Source organism: Entelurus aequoreus, linkage group LG07, assembly GCF_033978785.1.
Source record: "Entelurus aequoreus isolate RoL-2023_Sb linkage group LG07, RoL_Eaeq_v1.1, whole genome shotgun sequence".
In the NCBI taxonomy this organism is placed as follows: Eukaryota; Metazoa; Chordata; class Actinopteri; order Syngnathiformes; family Syngnathidae; genus Entelurus; species Entelurus aequoreus.
This window is the reverse complement of record NC_084737.1, coordinates 22,873,976-22,892,424: the sequence shown is the minus strand read 5'-3', so window position 1 is coordinate 22,892,424 and position 18,449 is coordinate 22,873,976. Positions and strand designations below refer to the sequence as shown.

The 18,449-nt window shown below is 40.6% G+C and overlaps 2 protein-coding genes across 7 annotated transcripts in view; one reads left to right on the top strand and one right to left on the bottom strand.

Moving 5' to 3' along the window:
• Positions 1-12,715, top strand: part of inavaa (innate immunity activator a) — a 26,614-nt gene extending 13,899 nt beyond the window's left edge. The window contains exons 3-10 of one of the 4 annotated variants that reach the window (XM_062052903.1): positions 114-247; positions 3,249-3,371; positions 3,444-3,678; positions 3,757-3,810; positions 3,990-4,176; positions 7,360-7,506; positions 7,581-8,223; positions 11,933-12,715. In XM_062052903.1, coding sequence (XP_061908887.1) covers positions 114-247; positions 3,249-3,371; positions 3,444-3,678; positions 3,757-3,810; positions 3,990-4,176; positions 7,360-7,506; positions 7,581-8,223; positions 11,933-12,025 — 1,616 coding nt within the window. In that variant the 3' untranslated portion in view covers positions 12,026-12,715. Of the gene's footprint in view, positions 1-113; positions 248-3,248; positions 3,372-3,443; positions 3,679-3,756; positions 3,811-3,989; positions 4,177-7,356; positions 7,507-7,567; positions 8,224-11,932 lie in introns of all 4 variants that reach the window. The other 3 variants (XM_062052904.1, XM_062052902.1, XM_062052901.1) reach the window with 3 other exon arrangements.
• Positions 12,697-18,449, bottom strand: part of si:ch211-163l21.11 (inositol 1,4,5-triphosphate receptor associated 2) — an 18,005-nt gene continuing 12,252 nt past the window's right edge. For all 3 annotated transcript variants that reach the window (XM_062052907.1, XM_062052910.1, XM_062052908.1), the window contains 4 exons: positions 16,753-16,913; positions 16,549-16,689; positions 14,249-14,362; positions 12,697-14,166 (listed from right to left, as the gene is read on the bottom strand). In XM_062052907.1, the coding sequence (XP_061908891.1) occupies positions 14,034-14,166; positions 14,249-14,362; positions 16,549-16,689; positions 16,753-16,913 (549 nt within the window). In that variant the 3' untranslated portion in view covers positions 12,697-14,033. The remainder of the gene's footprint in view (positions 14,167-14,248; positions 14,363-16,548; positions 16,690-16,752; positions 16,914-18,449) is intronic.

Genomic DNA, 18,449 nt, shown 5'->3' with positions numbered 1-18,449 from the left:
ATTCGTATTAACGGTGGTTAACCTTTTTTTACATTTAAATGTCTGATTTTGCCTTTCGAGGTCCCACTGTACATTTACTGGCCTAGATAGTAAGATGTTCATCTATCCGACAGGTTCAGACAGCCCCACATCTCCTGTCAAGGACCTGACCACGCACACCAGAGCTCTCAAACTGAAGCACCAGTCTCTGGAGGAGCGTCTGGAGCTCTGCCTGCTGGAGCTGAGGAAGCTGTGCATCAGAGAAGCTGTGAGTAACCAGTTACAAGCGTGTACCGTATTTTTCGGCGTTTAAGTCGCTCCGGAGTATAAGTCGCACCGGCCGAAAAATGCACAATAAAGAAGGAAATAAACATATATAAGTCGCACTGGAGTATAAATCGCATTTTTGGGGGAAATGTATTTGATAAAATCCAACACCAAGTATAGACATTTGAAAGGCAATTTAAAATAAATAAAGAATAGTGAACAACAGGCTGAATAAGTGTATGTTATATGACGCATAAATAACCAACTGAGAACATGCCTGGTATGTTAACGTAACATATTATGGTAAGAGTCATTCAAATAACTATAACATATAGAACATGCTATACGTTTACCAAACAATCTGTCACTCCTAATCGCTAAATCCGATGAAATCTTATACGTCTAGTCTCTTACGTGAATGAGCTAAATAATATTATTTGATATTTTACGGTAATGTGTTAATAATTTCACACATAAGTCGCTCCTGAGTAGGGATGATACTCGAAACCGGTTTTCCCGGTTGTTCGATAAGAAAAGAACAGAGTCCTCGGACTCGAATCCTTTTTTGAGAACCGGTACCCGTTATCGAGACCACTATAGTAAAGAAAAAGAGTTGGTTCTTTATTCGAATCCCTCGGAACGAGTCCCGTCCCGACCAGAAATGCCCCGTGAGACATCACAAGAAATGACGTCACGTAGCTCAGTCATTAGGAGCAGATAGGGAAAGCAGGAAAAACAATGCACCGGAAAAAGCGCTCCAAGGTGTAATAAAGTTTTAAAAAAAAGGTATAATCCAATGAATAACTTTACTGAGAGATTTGAGCAGGGTACAAACACATGACGAACACTTTTACAACCAACCGGAAACATAGCGACCAGGCTAGCAACGCACCTCCTTTACGGCAGCTGTCGCAACGTTCTTAAAGCAACCGCAGCACATACATATATATACAACATATCTCCCTTTTTTAACTTATGTTTTTCTTTCCTTGTAAACAAAACAAAATCACACTGTATATGTGTGTATATGTGTTGTCTGTCTAATTATAAATAATGCAGACGAGGCGTGTTGGCTGAGTTGTTGACGTTTACTTTCACAGCGTGCTCATAACCTCATTCTTAGCTGCCGGGTGACGACATGCAACAACAATTTTCGGGGCTACCGCGTCACCCCCGTTGCATGCTGGGTAGTGTAGTTGTTGTATTCCCTAGCCTAGGGGGCGGCAACCTTTACCACTCAAAGATCCATTTTGGCAAGTTTCACAAATTAAAGAAAATAATGGGAGCCACAAAAAAATTGAAAATGAAAAACACCGCATACAAAGCTTAAATTGCTTTGAGCTATGTTATCCAGGGGTCTCAGACACACGCACCGGCACGCACCTTAATATGGAAATTTGATGTTAGTGCGGCCCGCGAGTTTTGAATGAATGGCGCTTGATAGCGTCATACTTGCCAACACTCTCATTATTTCCGGGAGACTACCGAATACCAGGGCGTGATGGCACTGCTTTTTGCGCCCTCTACAGCCTGCCCAAACAGTATACCTGCGCGACCACATGTAGAATGCAGTTTCAGCTTGCTCGCGCAAGTGACAGCAAGGCGTACTACCTCAGCAGCCACACATCTTACACTGACGGTACCAATACCCAGAATCCCATGCAGCCCTAACTCTTCCGCTCAACCAACGCACGGAGAGGGGGGGGGGGGGGGTTGATGTGTGGGGGGATTTGGTGGTAGCGGGGGTGTATAATGTAGACCGGAAGAGTTAGGGCTGCATGGGATTCTGGGTATTGGTTGTGTTGTGTTTATGTTGTGTTACGGTGGGATGTTCTCCAGAAATGTGTTTTTCATTCTTTTTTGGTGTGGGTTCACAGTGTGGCGCATATTTGTAACGTAGCAATGTTAAAGTTGTTTGATACGGCTACCGTCAGTGTGAGCTGTGTGGCTGATGAGTAAGTATGCTTTGCTGTCTCCTATGTGTGCAAGTAAAAGCAACATACAACATGTGGCCGGGCTGGCACGCTGTTTGTAAATGCTATAGAGGACAATTACTGCAGTGTAATTAGGGCACTCCCTTTATTTAGTAATTAGAGTGTAAATAGGATTATATTTTCCCTGGGAGTTATCTATGAGAGACACTGAGATCCTTAAGTCTCCTGGGAAAATCGGGGGGGTCGGCAAGTATGTAGCTGAGCCGCATCAGAGTGGTCAAAGAGCCGCATGCGTCTCCGGAGCCGTGGGTTGCCGACCCCTGCCCTAGCTCATAACATCACATCTTTCCCCCTATAAAGAAAGATTTTAACTCAAAGAAGTGTATTTCTTTTTTCAGCTTTAACTTTTCATTTTTTAGCATTGTAACCACATTTGCAAACAACTTTTTTCTTCATGGAATTTTCTTTCAATAAAGAAATAAAGTGCAAAAATGTCAAAGCATCATAACAAACACTTATGTCAAATAGCAGCAGAAGTGCACTTTTTGGAGAGCTGTATTATTTGCAGTTTTGTGCCCAAGGGACTGATTTTATTTAACACTATATTATTATTTATACACATATAGTGATCACAGAGACAGGTTGTTTTTGTGTTACTGTATATATTTGTTTTTCTGAAAAATCCCACTTAATATACTTTGGGTAACAACAGTCAATATTTATTTATTTTATTTTATTTTGTTAGGGGGGTAACAGTCAATATTTATTTATTTATTAGATTTTATTTTTTTCTTATATAATAAAAGTGAGCTTTTGTTAAACCAAATATTGTCTGTTTTTTTCCATATACAACAACCTATCTGGACTCGATAAGAGAATCGATAAGGAATCGGTTCGATAAGAGGATTCGATAATAGGCTCGAACTCGATAATTTCTTATCAAACATCATCCCTACTCCTGAGTATAAGTCGCACCCCCGGCCAAACTATGAAAAAAAATGCAACTTATAGTGTGAAAAATACGGTATGTTCTGTGCCAAAATGCGCTGAGCAGTGTTTCTTCCACAGGAGCTGACTGGTCAACTGCCCTCAGACTATCCTCTCTTGCCTGATGAGAAGCCACCTCAGGTCAGAAGGAGGATCGGAGCTTCCTTCAAGCTGGACGAAGGTCTGATCTATTTGGAGAACGAGGTACAGAACACAATTTGGGCAAGCAAATAAAAAATGTATCACCCGCTAAAAGTTTCGCCGTCTCCGATGAAGGATTCCGAACTACAAGGGCTGGAAACCGAGCTGGCTCTTCAGCGGCAGATTTACGAGGCGGCCCGCAGACTCTCCCTGGAGGGCAACCTCAGCAAGCCCCAGAAAAAAAGTCGGGCGCAGCAGTGCAAGAGGGAGGAAAAGAAAGTGAAGGATCTGCAGGAGGCTGTATTCCAACACAGGATCAAGAGCGAGTGCAGCTCTCCATGCGTCAGCAACTCAACATGTAAAAGGAATGGTAAGTAACACTGCTGCCCCCCTCAGACCAAAGCATGTACTGCACAGGGTCATTTATTTGTGTGTTTGTGTGCAACAGATTTGAATATGTCCGATGACAGCTCCCTCTCTGACGTGGTGGCCCTGGATGATGGTGAGAAGACACTTTGTTGGGCCTTACATGCACATTATTGTGTTCAAACGCCCTTACAGATACAATAATAATGGGCCATGAGGCAATATGCACAAAAAAGTATAACGGTAAATAGACCGTTTTGTCAAACTAAATCAAGAGGGCATTACACAGACTTATTTGATTTTGTGCTTTTGTAGACGTGGACTCCCTCGGGCCCATCTCCACTCCAGTGTCCATTACAGACCCACCTTCTAAGAACCTGCAGTCATCCATTGTGGAATATGAACGCTCTCCCATTCAGAACTCTCCATGGAAGGAGTCCAGTCTGGACCAGCCTTACCAGAAAAATCTTAAACCTCTGTCTGTTGGCAGCAGCAGCTCCAGGTGACATAATATATGTTTTTTTTTTATGTTTATTTGAATTTCTATATAGTAACATATTATTTGACCGTATCATATTTATTTGTGAAAAAAAGATGGAAACACTTATTTCATGATTTGCTACTGTAGTGTAGTGCAGTATAGGAAATGGATGGATGAATAATACCATATAATATTAATTATACTTCTCCATATTTGCATGTTTAAATGTCTGCTGTTTCAATATTATTTTAACATTCAAGGCTGACATTAGACTCACTCTGCTTCTGTATGGTGCAGACTCGCCGTGATACACTAAAACGGCTTCATTAAGTCGACTACACACTTGGTCAAAGTTTTGATGATTTCTTTCTTTAATTCAATGAATATCATCTCTTTTGACCGTTGCCATTGCATCCAGTTTTTAATCCTTTTGTAAGTGAAGATCTTTACTGTGGGTGGCAGGCCTGTGGGAAAGATAAAAGCCGATCAAAGCTACAATTTCACGACAAATATAGCGGCCACGTAAGCCGCAGTGGCCCCCAACCTTTTTGTAGCTGCGGACCAGTCAACGCTTGAAAATTTGTCCCACAGACCGGGGGGGCAGGGAATATATTGTTTTTTTTGTCATTAAGAAATACAATCACGTGTGCTTACAGACTGTATCCCTGCAGACTGTATTGATCTATATAGATATGTAATGTAGGAACCAGAAATATTAATAACAGAAAGAAACAACCCTTTTGTGTGAATGAGGAGGAGGGAGGTTTTTTGGGTTGGTGCACTAATTGTAAGTGTATCTTGTGTTTTTTATGTTGATTTAATAAAAAATATATATTTTTATTTTTTACTTTTTATTTATTTCTTGTGCGGCCCGGTACCAATCGATCCACGGACCGGTACCTGACCGCGGCCCGGTGGTTGGGGACCACTGACGTAAGGGACGAGCGGTAGAAAATGGATGGATATAGACATTTATTAATGGCATCTGTTATGTTAAACCACAAATAGTAATCTCAGTGAGCTGGTGGTGTTCTTGTTATGTTTTTGAAAAATGTAACTTTGAGCACGTCGCTAACAGCCCCTTTAAGTATCAATATGTAATTGTAGAACCGTTTTTATTATTAATTGTTTATTATCAGAAATGGGCACCAAATGTGGTAATTTTATAGGCACCGACCAAATTCTGTCTGTACTATCGATTCATGTAAAATCAAACGGTGCCATAGTTCGCTATTTGTGTTGCTCTCGACGTCACGTTCGGTTGCAGACTCAAACACTTGGCGAGGAAACAATCACTCAGAGCAGACTCAGCCAAACTGCCTCTAGGTAATGTTACAATTGTGTATGCCAACAAAGCAAGTATGCCTGATAGAATGTTTCCAAAATGCGCACGCTCGATGCTAATTTACATTGGATTTGCATATACGTGATACTGGTTAGCATTAGCTATTCTACATGGCGATTTCAACATATCCAAATTTGGTCATAAAAACTACAACTAAGATGCACTTTACAATCAAACAGCCGGTGCGTATTAAGTACAGTACTTACAGTATAAACACTTTGTAGGGCGCAACAAGAGACAAGGCAAATCTAATTTAATGGCAAAGACTATTTCCTGACCATGCAACACTCCGTAGTCTACACTGATGCCATCTAATCTGCATGTAAAGTCTGCTATATTATACTAGCAAATGAGAAACAGAAAGCAAGATATTACAAATGGACAGCACAGGTATCATAATTTGGCTAATTTTTAAACGTTACATAAAAATATATATGTTGTCATTAAGGAGTGAACATTTAGTAACACACACAAAAGTACTGAATATTGGTACTGTTGAGTACTGGTATCGAGTACCAAGTACTGGGAATTGGTACTGTATCTGTTCAAATGGGAAAGGTACCTATCCCTTTTATATTACATATCATTTTTAAAGTTAAAGTTAAAGTACCAATGATTGTCACACACACACTAGGTGTGGCGAAATTATTCTCTGCATTTGACCCATCACCCTTGATCACCCCCTGGGAGGTGAGGGGAGCAGTGAGCCCGGGAATCATTTTTGGTTATTTAACCCCCAATTCCAACCCTTGATGCTGAGTGCCAAGCAGGGAGGTAATTGGTCCCATTTTTATAGTCTTTGGTATGACTCAGCCCAGGGTTTGAACTCGCAACCTACTGATCTCAGGGCAGATACTCTAACCACTAGGCCACTGAGTAGGTGTATACTTTATACTTTATACTGTAAGAATGTGTTATGAATATATATTTACCAGTCAGAAGTTTATAAACACTTTCAAATGCTATCTAGATAACTTTCATTGCATTTCAGTGATTTATTGACACTTTAACTCATTTACACTTATCAAAGCTGTGAGAATTATGCTCAGCAAGAGATGCAATTACCGTAAAACAATATTTTGTAGTTTTTCAATTGGCAAGAATGAGATTCATTTGGTTCTCATGGAAAAAAAAGCATAGTAATATACCAGCATTACAGTCTGTTAAAATAGCAGTTTAATAGGAGGGAATGGGGCCTAAATAAATCTTAAAGAGTTCATATTGTGATTTTTTTTTCTCTTCTTTTTTTTTTTCTTCCTGTGCTCTACATAACATGTAAAGGTGTGTTTTTGGTCAAACGTTTGGATAGATTATGTTTTACAGACCATCTTCATGCGGCTTTCTGACCGCCTCTTGGGGATGCGCCGTTGTACAGTTTTTTGCGCTTTCGTATCAAGACGGATATAAATTAGAACTACACGCATGGCAACAGCAGATGACACATGTGCATGTATTTTATTCCTGTCATAATATCCGCTGACGTCACCAATGGCAAAAACGTAATAATTGGGGCACAATCCAAATGGCTCGTTTGGAGGAAGTACGAAGGAAGGCAAGATTGTTTTATAAATATCTCCGTCATGCCTCCATTTTCTACCGCTTGTGCTGATCCCAAATAAACAAAAACTGGTACCAATAAGTAGGAAAAGTTGTTTTTTTCGTATTGTGTCCCCTTTAAGAGAAAGTTTGTATACTTTGTTTATATCCTATTTTAACACTGTTGCAATCAAAACAGTGAGAGTTTTTTTTTTTTAAATGATCACATGAGGAACACACACAAGGGTTAGTGACAAGGTGTTTCCAAGCGTTTGTCCATATGTTTAATACGTCCTTGTCTCATGTCATTTTGTTTCCAGTAGTCCAGCAGGAACTCGGGTCTCGGCAGACACCAACAGAATTCCTCTCTCTCAGTTTATCAAGAACTCAGCCCTTCGTCACCAGCACTCCACCAGCGCCCCCTCCACCCCAGAGCTGCACGTGCGCCGTCAGTACTCTCAATCCTTCAGGTGCACAAATCACACAAAATATGCGCTAGATATAAATATTGTGCAAAATTATTTATGCCAGTGCGTCTTCCCAGGCTCCCCAAAAGTAAGCCTGCTACGGACAAGGAGCGCCTGGGACCGGAGAACCCCAAAGGGCGAAGCCGTCTACCCCAGCGACGCTGCGCAGCCGACTTTATCGTGCTGTCTCCGGAGTCCTCTCCCATGCGGCCGTACCAGTCCAGTTCTGAGGACAGCAGCTCCGAGCACTCGTCTTCGTCCTACCTGAGCTCGCCAGGCAGGGAGGGACCCACTGAGATCCCCAAGCTTTGCCCTCCGCCATACGGCTTCCACTTTGGAGCGCCCAAAAAAGTGCTGCCGTGCGACTCGCCCAAGAACAACGGCAACCAGCCTCAGCCCGGGCCTTGTACCCCGCTTTCGCCTCAAGACCTGGGCAAGCGCTTTGTGTCCTCCCCGCCTGTCACGCGCAGCATCCCGCAGCAAAGACGTTGGCAGGAGCAGGCGTCAACACCCAAGCTGCCGCCTCCTTACACCAGGGTGGCGCGAACGCCCTCGCTGAAGGAGTACCCCAACCACGTCATCCGTGCCATGCCCAGGGAGGTGGTGTCAGAGGAGCTCAAGTCCTGGCACCAACGCAGTCAGAACCCCGACTTGGTGGAGCAGCAGAGCCCTCTGGGGGTCAAGAGCCCCACTTCACCACACATGCCGCCATTCCATCAGGTTAGTACACTAATTATATAATCGATAAACTGGATACCCTCAAATCATTTATTAATCATTATTAATTAGTGGGAAAAAAGGTATTTAAAAAAATCTATATAAATACCTAGTTCAGGGGTCGGCAACCCAAAATGTTGAAAGAGCCATATTGGACCAAAAATACAAAAACAAATCTGTCTGGAGCCGCAAAAAATTAAAAGCCATATTACATGTGTCATGAGATATAAATTGAATTAAGATGACTTAAAGGAAACTAAATGAGCTCAAATATAGCTACAAATGAGGCATAATGCTGCAATATGTACATATAGCTAGCCTAAATAGCATGTTAGCATCGATTAGCTTGCAGTCATGCAGTGACCAAATATGTCTGGTTAGCACTCCACACAAGTCAATAACATCAACAAAACTCACCTTTGTGCATTCATGCACAACGTTAAAAGTTTGGTGGACAGAATGAGACAGAAAAAGAAGTGGCATAAAACACGTCCGAGAAAGTCGGAGAAAGTTATACTTGTAAACAAACTACGGTGAGTTCAAGGACCGCCAAAATTAGTAGGACAAAACGGCGCTCGCCAAATACTCGAATCAGTGAAGCATGTTTAATATAAACAGTGTGCTTTATAACAATTAGGGAGGTTTGCGTCATGTTTGTCCTCCTACAAAAACCATATTAAAACAAAAACTTTTTTTTTTTTCCTCATCTTTTTCCATTTTTCATACATTTTTTAAAAAGCTCCTGAGAGCCACTAGGGCGGCGCTAAAGAGCCGCATGCGGCTCTAGAGCCGCGGGTTGCCGACCCCTGACCTAGTTCATGGTTTTCTAGTGTACAGTACCATTTATTCTGATTGTATGTTTGCATGTTTTATTATTACATCATTGTATTATTTTGAATAAGTGATGTTTGTATAAAACATATTTAATTACATAATATCATTAATACTATTAATATTGAACCATGTATTTTCACATAAATAGTGACACTTAACCCTCGGGGTTTCAGTACCTCTCTACTGTATTCTTGGCCATCATTTGTTGTATTACTCCGTTATGCATGATATTTCTTGAGAGGGTTTTTTTTCAAGTTCAGATGTTAAAATGTATATGTCCAGGACACAAGCAGTGATTTGTTTAGGGCGGAAGCAAAAAAAAAAAAAAAAAGTTAAACAAACATGAATCTAAAATATGTTTATGCCAAATTAAATCAATTACAATTTTTGTTGTTTTGACCATTTTCATTTAGTCCATTATTTTTAAAAAATCAAGTACTGAATAAGAATTGTTACAGTAAACAATTAATATTTGTATTTAGTACCAGTACATCATTTTGAAAATTAAATGACATTTTTTTATTGTTTTATCACAAATCCACAGACACACGCACACACACACACAGAACCCTCTGAGGGGTGTTTTTTTATTTGATTTAGTCCTTACTTTTTTAAATTAAGGACTAAAGAAAATGGTTAATAGTTTTATTTTGGCGTAAAAATATTTTTGAATAATACTTTTTTTTCTACCTTTTCTTGCTCAAATTTCTCCGTAAACTTCAGCTCTGAACAAAAATATCAAACACGTAATATTAATTTACACATTTTTTTAACTTGTGGAAAGGCCTTTTAAACAATGTCACAATTTTCAATTACGGTAGTATAATTATGCATAAACCTGTGACTATGTCTGATCAAAAGGTCTTCGGAAAGCTCCAAATTTAAAAGATACATTTTGTTTAGGACTGAAGAAATAAGAATCCAAAATATGTTAACGCCAAAATAGAAAAATATTTATTTAAACCCATAATTTTGAAAATTAAGGACTTTTACGTCCTGTTTGAGCTTGAATATAATTGAAATCGAATGTCCTTAGAGCAGGGGTGGGCAATTAATTTTTACCGGGGGCCGCATGAGCAACCCGAGCACTGCTGGAGGGCCACATCGACAATATTTCAAGTAAATTTTGCTCAATATTATTTTTGATATATACCGTAAGATAAATAATAATAATAATAATAATTAATAATAATAGTAATACTTCAACATTGTGTGTGTAACAGCATTCCATGAATATAAATAAATTAGCATTAATAATAAATGACAGTAAAATAAGCACACGTATGACTGAGGAGTCACAGTGTAACTTTGTGTGGTGTTTGAGTTGTCCGACTTTTTGTGTGGCCATAAACGCACCAGTGGTTTAGTGGTATGCGTGTTGGTGACAGATGACAAGTTGGTTTTGGCCTGGTTTGTACGGCAGAAAATGACTAGTTTTTCGAGATAGAATTGTTTTACTCATGTTTTTGGTGTGGTTATGTCCGAATATAAACAGTTTTGCTCAATAAAGTGATCAATATAATTCCTGTCCTCGAAGCATCTCGATAGACGTTACAATAATTGAACGGTGTTCAATTGAACGGTGTTGACGAACACCGTTAGGGCCGCTTGTTGTCACTGTCACTCAAAGTTGCATTGCAAAATTACATAGAATAAATATGTTTATTTTGTTTAGAATTCAGATGGGACTTGATTTGGTGCGCGGCATATATTAATTTGCTGTGTGCAGCGGACGCTTGAGTAGTGCGCAATTGCGCAGGCACGCACCTTAGAGGGAACGTTGCTTGGCAGTCCATGTCTTGTTGAAAACACGCCATTCGTCATCAACTTTTCTCTTTTTAGCGTCTCGGGTGTAAACCGTGCATCACTTGTCGCTGCATGTGCACCTTCACTCGCAGGTTACACACGGACACACGCCCATAAATAATACTTTTCAAAATAAAAGCAGCACAGTTGTATTGCGCGCACGACATAGATGTTTTTTCAACTTTATTTTGTAATTTGTGATTGCAGCTGTTCACATTCACTCACAATCACGCACACGCCCACACGGAAGTAATACAAATAACAATTTTCAAAACAAAAGCAGCACTGTTGTATTGCACACTCGACATAGATACTTTTTTAAATTTATTTTGTAATTTATAATTGGCCTCACGCGGGCCGGACAGGGACGCACAAAGGGCCGGATGCGGCCCGCGGGCCGCAGAATGCCCAGGTCTGCCTTAGAGGGTTAACAATGAAAACAAAATGGAAAGATATATATATTAAATATTCTTCATCTTAACATGTAACATATATTTTGCAACTTAATGACGATATCTAGTACTACCCTGAGATCGGTAGGTTGTGAGTTCAAACCCCGGCCGAGTCATACCAAACACTATAAAAATGGGACCCATTACCTGCCTGCTTGGCACTCAGCATTAAGGGTTGGAATTGGGGGTTCAATCACCAAAAATGATTCCCGGGCGCGGTCACCGCTGCTGCCCACTGCTCCCCTCACCTCCCAGGGGGTGATCAAGGGTAATGGGTCAAATGCAGAGAATAATTTTCGCCACACCTGGTGTGTGTGTCTGACAATCATTGGTACTTTAACTTTAACTTACTAGAAAGTAGCAAGAATTTATTAGAGGTGAGGTGTTTTTGATATGTAGAAAATGCATTTCTATATTTCTATGATACAGTACTGCATTTGTGTTTACATAATGCCCTTCTAATTTAATTTAGAAATACTTTGCGACATATTAGAAGACCATCTCCAGTTACCACCTCGCCTCTCATAAATGCTTGTTGCTGCTATTTAAGAAAATGGGCATTAATGCATGACTTTTAATGTAATTGCACTCGATCAACGTCTTCTGTTGTGTTCCTGCAGGGTTCTGGTAATCTGGTCCTCCAGAGAGCTGCAGATGGAACCCCAGTCCAGTGGTTTGTGGCAGAGGATGCAGAAATTGTGAGCCAGGTGTAGCCGTGACTCCATAGTGTGTTTATTAGATCTATGCTACCACTTTCTATATTGTCTATCATTTAGGCTGTATTTATTTAAGTCCTTGGACTCTCTATGAGAATGATACGTCGATGCAGACCTACAGTACGGTAGATACCTCACCCTTTTTATCATATAATTTAAAATTTAACGTAAGGCGACATGCCAATATTATTTATTTAAAATGTTTTTATTCTGAGTAGACCCTTTTTTATAAAAATGAAAAAATGTGAGGTGAATCGATGCAATTAGAAGGATGTGTCACATCGTTTGATGGAAAACACATTTTGCACAAAAGATTGCTTCTCCATTCCTAATATAATTTTAATAATTATCCACTATTTAAAGAGTATTGCTCTAAACATAAAGACTACTAAATGTGTTGCTTTTTATTTTATTTAGTTCAGATTTGAACAATTCATGAATGAATCATGAATTATTCTTCCTTGATGCCTTTGAGTGACTTGATGACTTGTTTCCACTGCAGAATGTTACCAACTAACCAGGTGATTGTATTGTTTTCTATATTTATAGTAAAGAATGTGCAAATTAACATTGCATTGTGGGGTTTTTATTTAATTGAGAACTTAAAACCAAAGCTTTTTTTTTTTTACATCAAAAGGTTTAATACTTTGCCACAAAAAACCTCCCAGACTAGGGTTGTCCTGATACCTATATATTTGGTACCGGTACCAAACTTTGACACTTCTCCAAATAAAGGGAACTTCGAAAAATTTCAATATTGGCTTTATTTTATCAGAAAATCTTACAATACATAAAACATATGTTTCCTATTGCACTCAAAGAACAATAACATAAGGTTAAAATAGTAATTAAAAGTCATTAAACACATTGGGCTTTTCCATATTACATATAGTCTGCTATAATCAAGGATTAGGTTAGAATAGAACATAAAATGTTACTGACAATATATAAAATTATTCATGATTTATGGTTGCCATTCCTGGTCTGTGCTTTAAGAAAAATACAATTATTAGTAAGTACTAAAAACAAAACTATGGATAAAAGTACACAGATAAGCCATGTAGCAGGTAAAACACATTTGTTAAAGATAAAACACAAATTGTAGCAATTTGTTACAAATTTCAGTAATTTGTAGGTAGTAGTCCTAACTCTGCTAATATTTGGCATCAAGCCAAGCAGCTGTGTGAGCGTCTACTATCTACATGTGCACAACAGAGGAGCTGGTGACGTCAGTGGGCGAGTAAAGAGAGAGAGAGGGAGCGTGTGCATTGCACAGTAGAAGGATGAACGGGTCCGGTTGTGTCCTGTAAAACTAATAAAGCAACCAGATTGTCACGAATCGGCGGCCTCGAATTCTGACCGGAAAGCGGATCTTAGCAAAACCCATTTGGTGGGTAAAGTGAAGGGTGTTACCCCTGATGAAAACATCCGCACTGGAAGAAATGTCTGCCCTGTGCTCCTCGACTACGGTCTGCACCGGAGCTGAACAGCAGGACAGGTGTAACAACTACATTATTACCTGTCACTCTTTATAACTCCTTGTGAAGATCTGAATGTTTATTATCTAAATGTTGACCTAAGTTTGAAGCAAGGGTGGTAATACTAATCGTCACGTTGCGAGGCATGTTTTAAAGCAACACTGGCAGCACAGCACATGCCTGTTTAAAGCTTCACCTTTATTGTTAGTTTTGAAGCCCAAATACCTCCATAGTGCGCTTCACGCACACTCTTTCTAACCAGTACAATTGCCGGTTTTGCCATTCTTCCACTCCACGATGTTATTGCTCGTATGCACTTTGTGTGCGCGTTTTGACACACGCAACATCATGCATCTGTAGTCACCACCGCACAGCGGCATTCGGTACCGGTACCTTTCAAAGGTAGTATAGTACCGATTTCAATTATTTTAGTATGGCGGTACTTTATCATACCGGTGTACTGTACAACCCTATCCCAGACTCACTCATAGTTTCTTTCGGAGGATCACAGCATCCAGATGCAGATGTCAAGGCTGGGGTGCATCATCATGAAACATCCACAGGACGTAAATCCAGGTTATGACAGAGAGAAGCACACAGACGCAGAAAAGCAGCCGGCGACAATGATGAAACCAGCATGGCCTCCATGGTGATCCATTGCTGAGGAGGACAAATACACATTGTCATACTTTTTGAAGAAAGAAAGACTTGTCAAACCAAAAAAAAACAAAAAACTACTTACATGTTGACAGAGATTCGCCGGTGGATGTTTGTCCTTTTTTTCTCCTTGTCAGTCTTTTTCTTCGATAAAGCAGCTTTGCTTTTGTTCCTGTGTCTTGTCGTGTCCACTGTGCTCCTGAAATAAGTTGGCAGATTTCAACGCAACATTACAGTAAGCACACCTGCACATTCAAATCCCATCCAGGACAAGCGATGTATCTAAAAAGTGTTTACAAAGAAAATGTATGTACTTGGATTGACGTCGTCAGAGACCGTGAGGTTTAACCACATGGGGTGTTTTTTTTTACATTAAATTATTGTGCGTTCTTTAGTGAATGACAGGACTATTCAACCAAGTCCTGCTCAGGAATGACATCATACCGGCCTCCCCAGTTCAGTTCAAAACTTGGGAGATTTTTTGCAGCAAGTTCCTAAAACTACTAGAATGGAACTTGAACACATTGGCAGATCCTTGCATTGACATTTTAACCTTGCAAACATAGAACACTGGGGTCCAAATCTGTGATTTGCATAACTGAGGCGTCCCTCAAGGCATCCCTTTAAGTCCTCTCTCTTTTGGCACTTACAATATAACTAAGGTGTTGCTGTAGCTTGTTTACATCAGATGCATCTTCAACTTTCTTAGTTATACCAGTAGTGTTCCTCAAGGTTCTATTTTAGGTCCCCTCTTTTTTGTCATTTGGGCTTTTCAACAAGTGTCCTGTGAGCTTGGTTAAAAAAAAACTTTTGGTAAACTCACTCCCTCACTCGGAGAATGGGACATAGCAGAAATGATCTGTGACTTAGCGACTTGCCGCTATATTTAGTGAGTAGAGGTAAAGTTAAAAAAAAAGTTAAAGTACCACTGATAGTCACACACACACTAGGTGTGGTGAAATTACTCTCTGCATTTGACCCATCCCCTTGTTCAACCCCCTGGGAGGTGAGGGGAGCAGTGAGCAGCAGCGGAGGCCGTGCTCAGGAATCATTTGGTGATTTAACCCCCAATTTTAACCCTTGATGCTGAGTGCCAAGCAGGGAGGTAAAGGGTCCCATTTTTATAGTCTTTGGTATGACTCGGGGTTTGAACTCACGATCTCAGGGCGGACACCCTAACCACAAGGCCACTGAGTTGGTAAAAGGTACATATTAAAAGTAGAGATGTCCGATAATGGCTTTTTTGCCGATATCCGATATTGTCCAACTCTTAATTACCGATTCCGATATCAACCGATTCTGATATATACAGTCGTGGAATTAACACATTATTATGCCTAATTTTGTTGTGATGCCCCGCTGGATGCATTAAACAATGTATCAAGGTTTTCCAAAATAAATCAACTCAAGTTATGGAAAAAAATGCCAACATGGCACTGCCATATTTATTATTGAAGTCACAAAGTGCATTATTTTTTTTAACATGCCTCAAAACAGCAGCTTGGAATTTGGGACTTGCTCTCCCTGAGAGAGCATGAGGAGGTTGAGGTGGGTAGCGGGGGGTGTATATCGTAGCGTCCCGGAAAAGTTAGTGCTGCAAGGGGTTCTGGGTATTTGTTCTGCTGTGGTGCGGATGTTCCCCCGAAATGTGTTTGTCATTCTTGTTTGGTGTGGGTTCACAGTGTGGCGCATATTTGTAACAGTGTTAAAGTTGTTTATACGGGCACCCTCAGTGTGACCTGTATGGCTGTTGACCAAGTATGCGTTGCATTCACTTGTGTGTGTGAAAAGCTGTAGATTTCATGTGATTGGGCCGGCACGCAAAGGCAGTGCCTTTTTAAGGTTTATCGGCGCTCTGTACTTCTCCCTACGTCCGTGTGCCACTCCATACAGCAGCGTTTTAGTCATAAATGTTACTTTTTGAACCTGATACCGATAATTTCCGATATTACATTTTAAAGCATTTATCGGCCGATAATATCAGCAGTCCGATATTATCGGACATATCTAATTAAAAGTGAAAGACAGGTGTGAATTGCACCATACATTTATTCGGTACTCTAATATAAACGATCAGAAAAGTATTCCCCGCCACGAGATCCACCACCACAAGCCCAGGGAGTGTGCATTGCCACAGTGCTAAGAAAACAGCTGAAAGACACACTTTCATCATTCGGCAACACTTTGAACACAACAGGTCTCCTTATTTTACCATGAAGGCAAGGTGTGGTATCGGTAATCCATAGGTACCATATCGACTAGTGAAATTCCGGCATTGTGACAACCCGACCACAAACACAAAGTTAAACACATTTTTGAAATAAGCATGTAAATTGCTAGGAATGTATCATTACAGTTATGTTCTGCGTACACCTGTGACGATACCTGTTGTCGTGTGCCTTTGTGCCAGCTGCTGGTTTGGGTGGGACGGAGCATTCTGGGATGGGAGTGGAAGTGGGGTGGGGAAGCGCGTCTGACGGAACCACAGCAGCGACGTGGGACCCATTTTCATCTGGATCATGCGTCCTGGAAATGAGGAAAAAAGATGAGAGGAGAAATGAGTGGACAACAAGCATGTGGTCATGTCACCTGTCCTCCACTGGAGAGTTGTCCTCCTTAGTCACGGCGCTGCAGTTGGACTCCGAGCTCAGGGTAGGAGACGGGCAGGCAGGGGAGGACTTCCTGCCCGTCTTGCCTTCTCCATGAGAGGCCCGCTTCTTGGACTCTTTCTTTCCCTTCTTCTGGAGAGGCTACCATGAAAAAAACACATCTACTTAGCCACTTTATTAGGTAGAATAATTAAGATTAGGGTTAGTTGTCATGACATGGACTATGGCGGGTTTGTTTTCCCGATAGGCAATAAAAGTTGGAGCGGACATGGCGTGAAGGTAAGGACATTTATTTTTACTATAACAAAAAGAACAAACTAAAGGCGCGCACAAGGCGGAGGTACAAACTTGACTATGAAACAAAAACTTACACTTAACGTAGACTAAGGACATGAAACAAAATAACTGCTAAACGTGACACGAATAAACAAAAACTTACTTGGAACAAGCATGGAAACGATCATGGAACAATGGCATGGAATCAACGCATGAGTGACAAGGGTAACAGCAGATAATGTCGCCAGGCCGACCAACAGAAAAAGACAGGCTTAAAGGCCTACTGAAATGAATTTTTTTTATTTAAACGGGGATAGCAGATCTATTCTATGTGTCATACTTGATCATTTCGCGATATTGCCATATTTTTGCTGAAAGGATTTAGTATAGAACAACGACGATAAAGATTGCAACTTTTGGTATCTGATAAAAAAAGGCTTGCACCTACCGGAAGTAGCGTGACGTAGTCAGTTGAACATATACGCAAAGTTCCCTATTGTTTACAATGATGGCCGCATGAAGTGAGAGAGATTCGGACCGAGAAAGCGACAGTTTCCCCATTAATTTGAGCGAGGATGAAAGATTTGTGGATGAGTAAAGTGCAAGTGAAGGATTAGTGGGGAGTTGAAGCTATTCAGATAGGGAAGATGCTGTGAGAGCCGGGGGTGACCTGATATTCAGCTGGGAATGACTACAACAGTAAATAAACACAAGACATATATATACTCTATTAGCCACAACACAACCAGGCTTATATTTAATATGCCACAAATTAATCCTGCATAATAACACCTGCGTGTTTGTTATGCTAGCTCCTAGCTCCTCTGCTAGCTCCTAGCTCCATAGAACACGCCAATACAATTCAAACACCTGATCAACACACACAATCACTCAGCCCAAAAGACCGTTCACCTAACCCAAGGTTCATAAAGCTTATATATTTAAAAAAAGTTACGTACATACGCAAAAAAAAGCCAAAGCTGCATACTCACAGTAGCACGTCTGCGTCTTTGTCATCCAAATCAAATTAATCCTGGTAAGAGTCTGTGTTGTCCCAGTTCTCTACAGGCGTCTGTGTATCCAAGTCAAAAGCCCTCCTGGTTAGAGTCTCTGTTATCCGAGTTCTTCCATCTTGACTGCATCTTTCGGGAATGTAAACAAAGAAGCGCCGGCTGTGTACTGTTGTGGCTGACTACGTTCGAAAAATACGTCCATTTCGCACCGACAACTTTCTTCTTTGCTTGCTCGGCTTCCTTCTCCATAATGCAATGAACATGATTGAAACAGATTCACGAACACAGATGTCCAGAATACTGTGGAATTATGAAATGAAAACAGAGCTTTTTCGTATTGGCTTCAATGTGGAAGGCATACCCGTGTTCGCCGGTCTACGTCACGCGC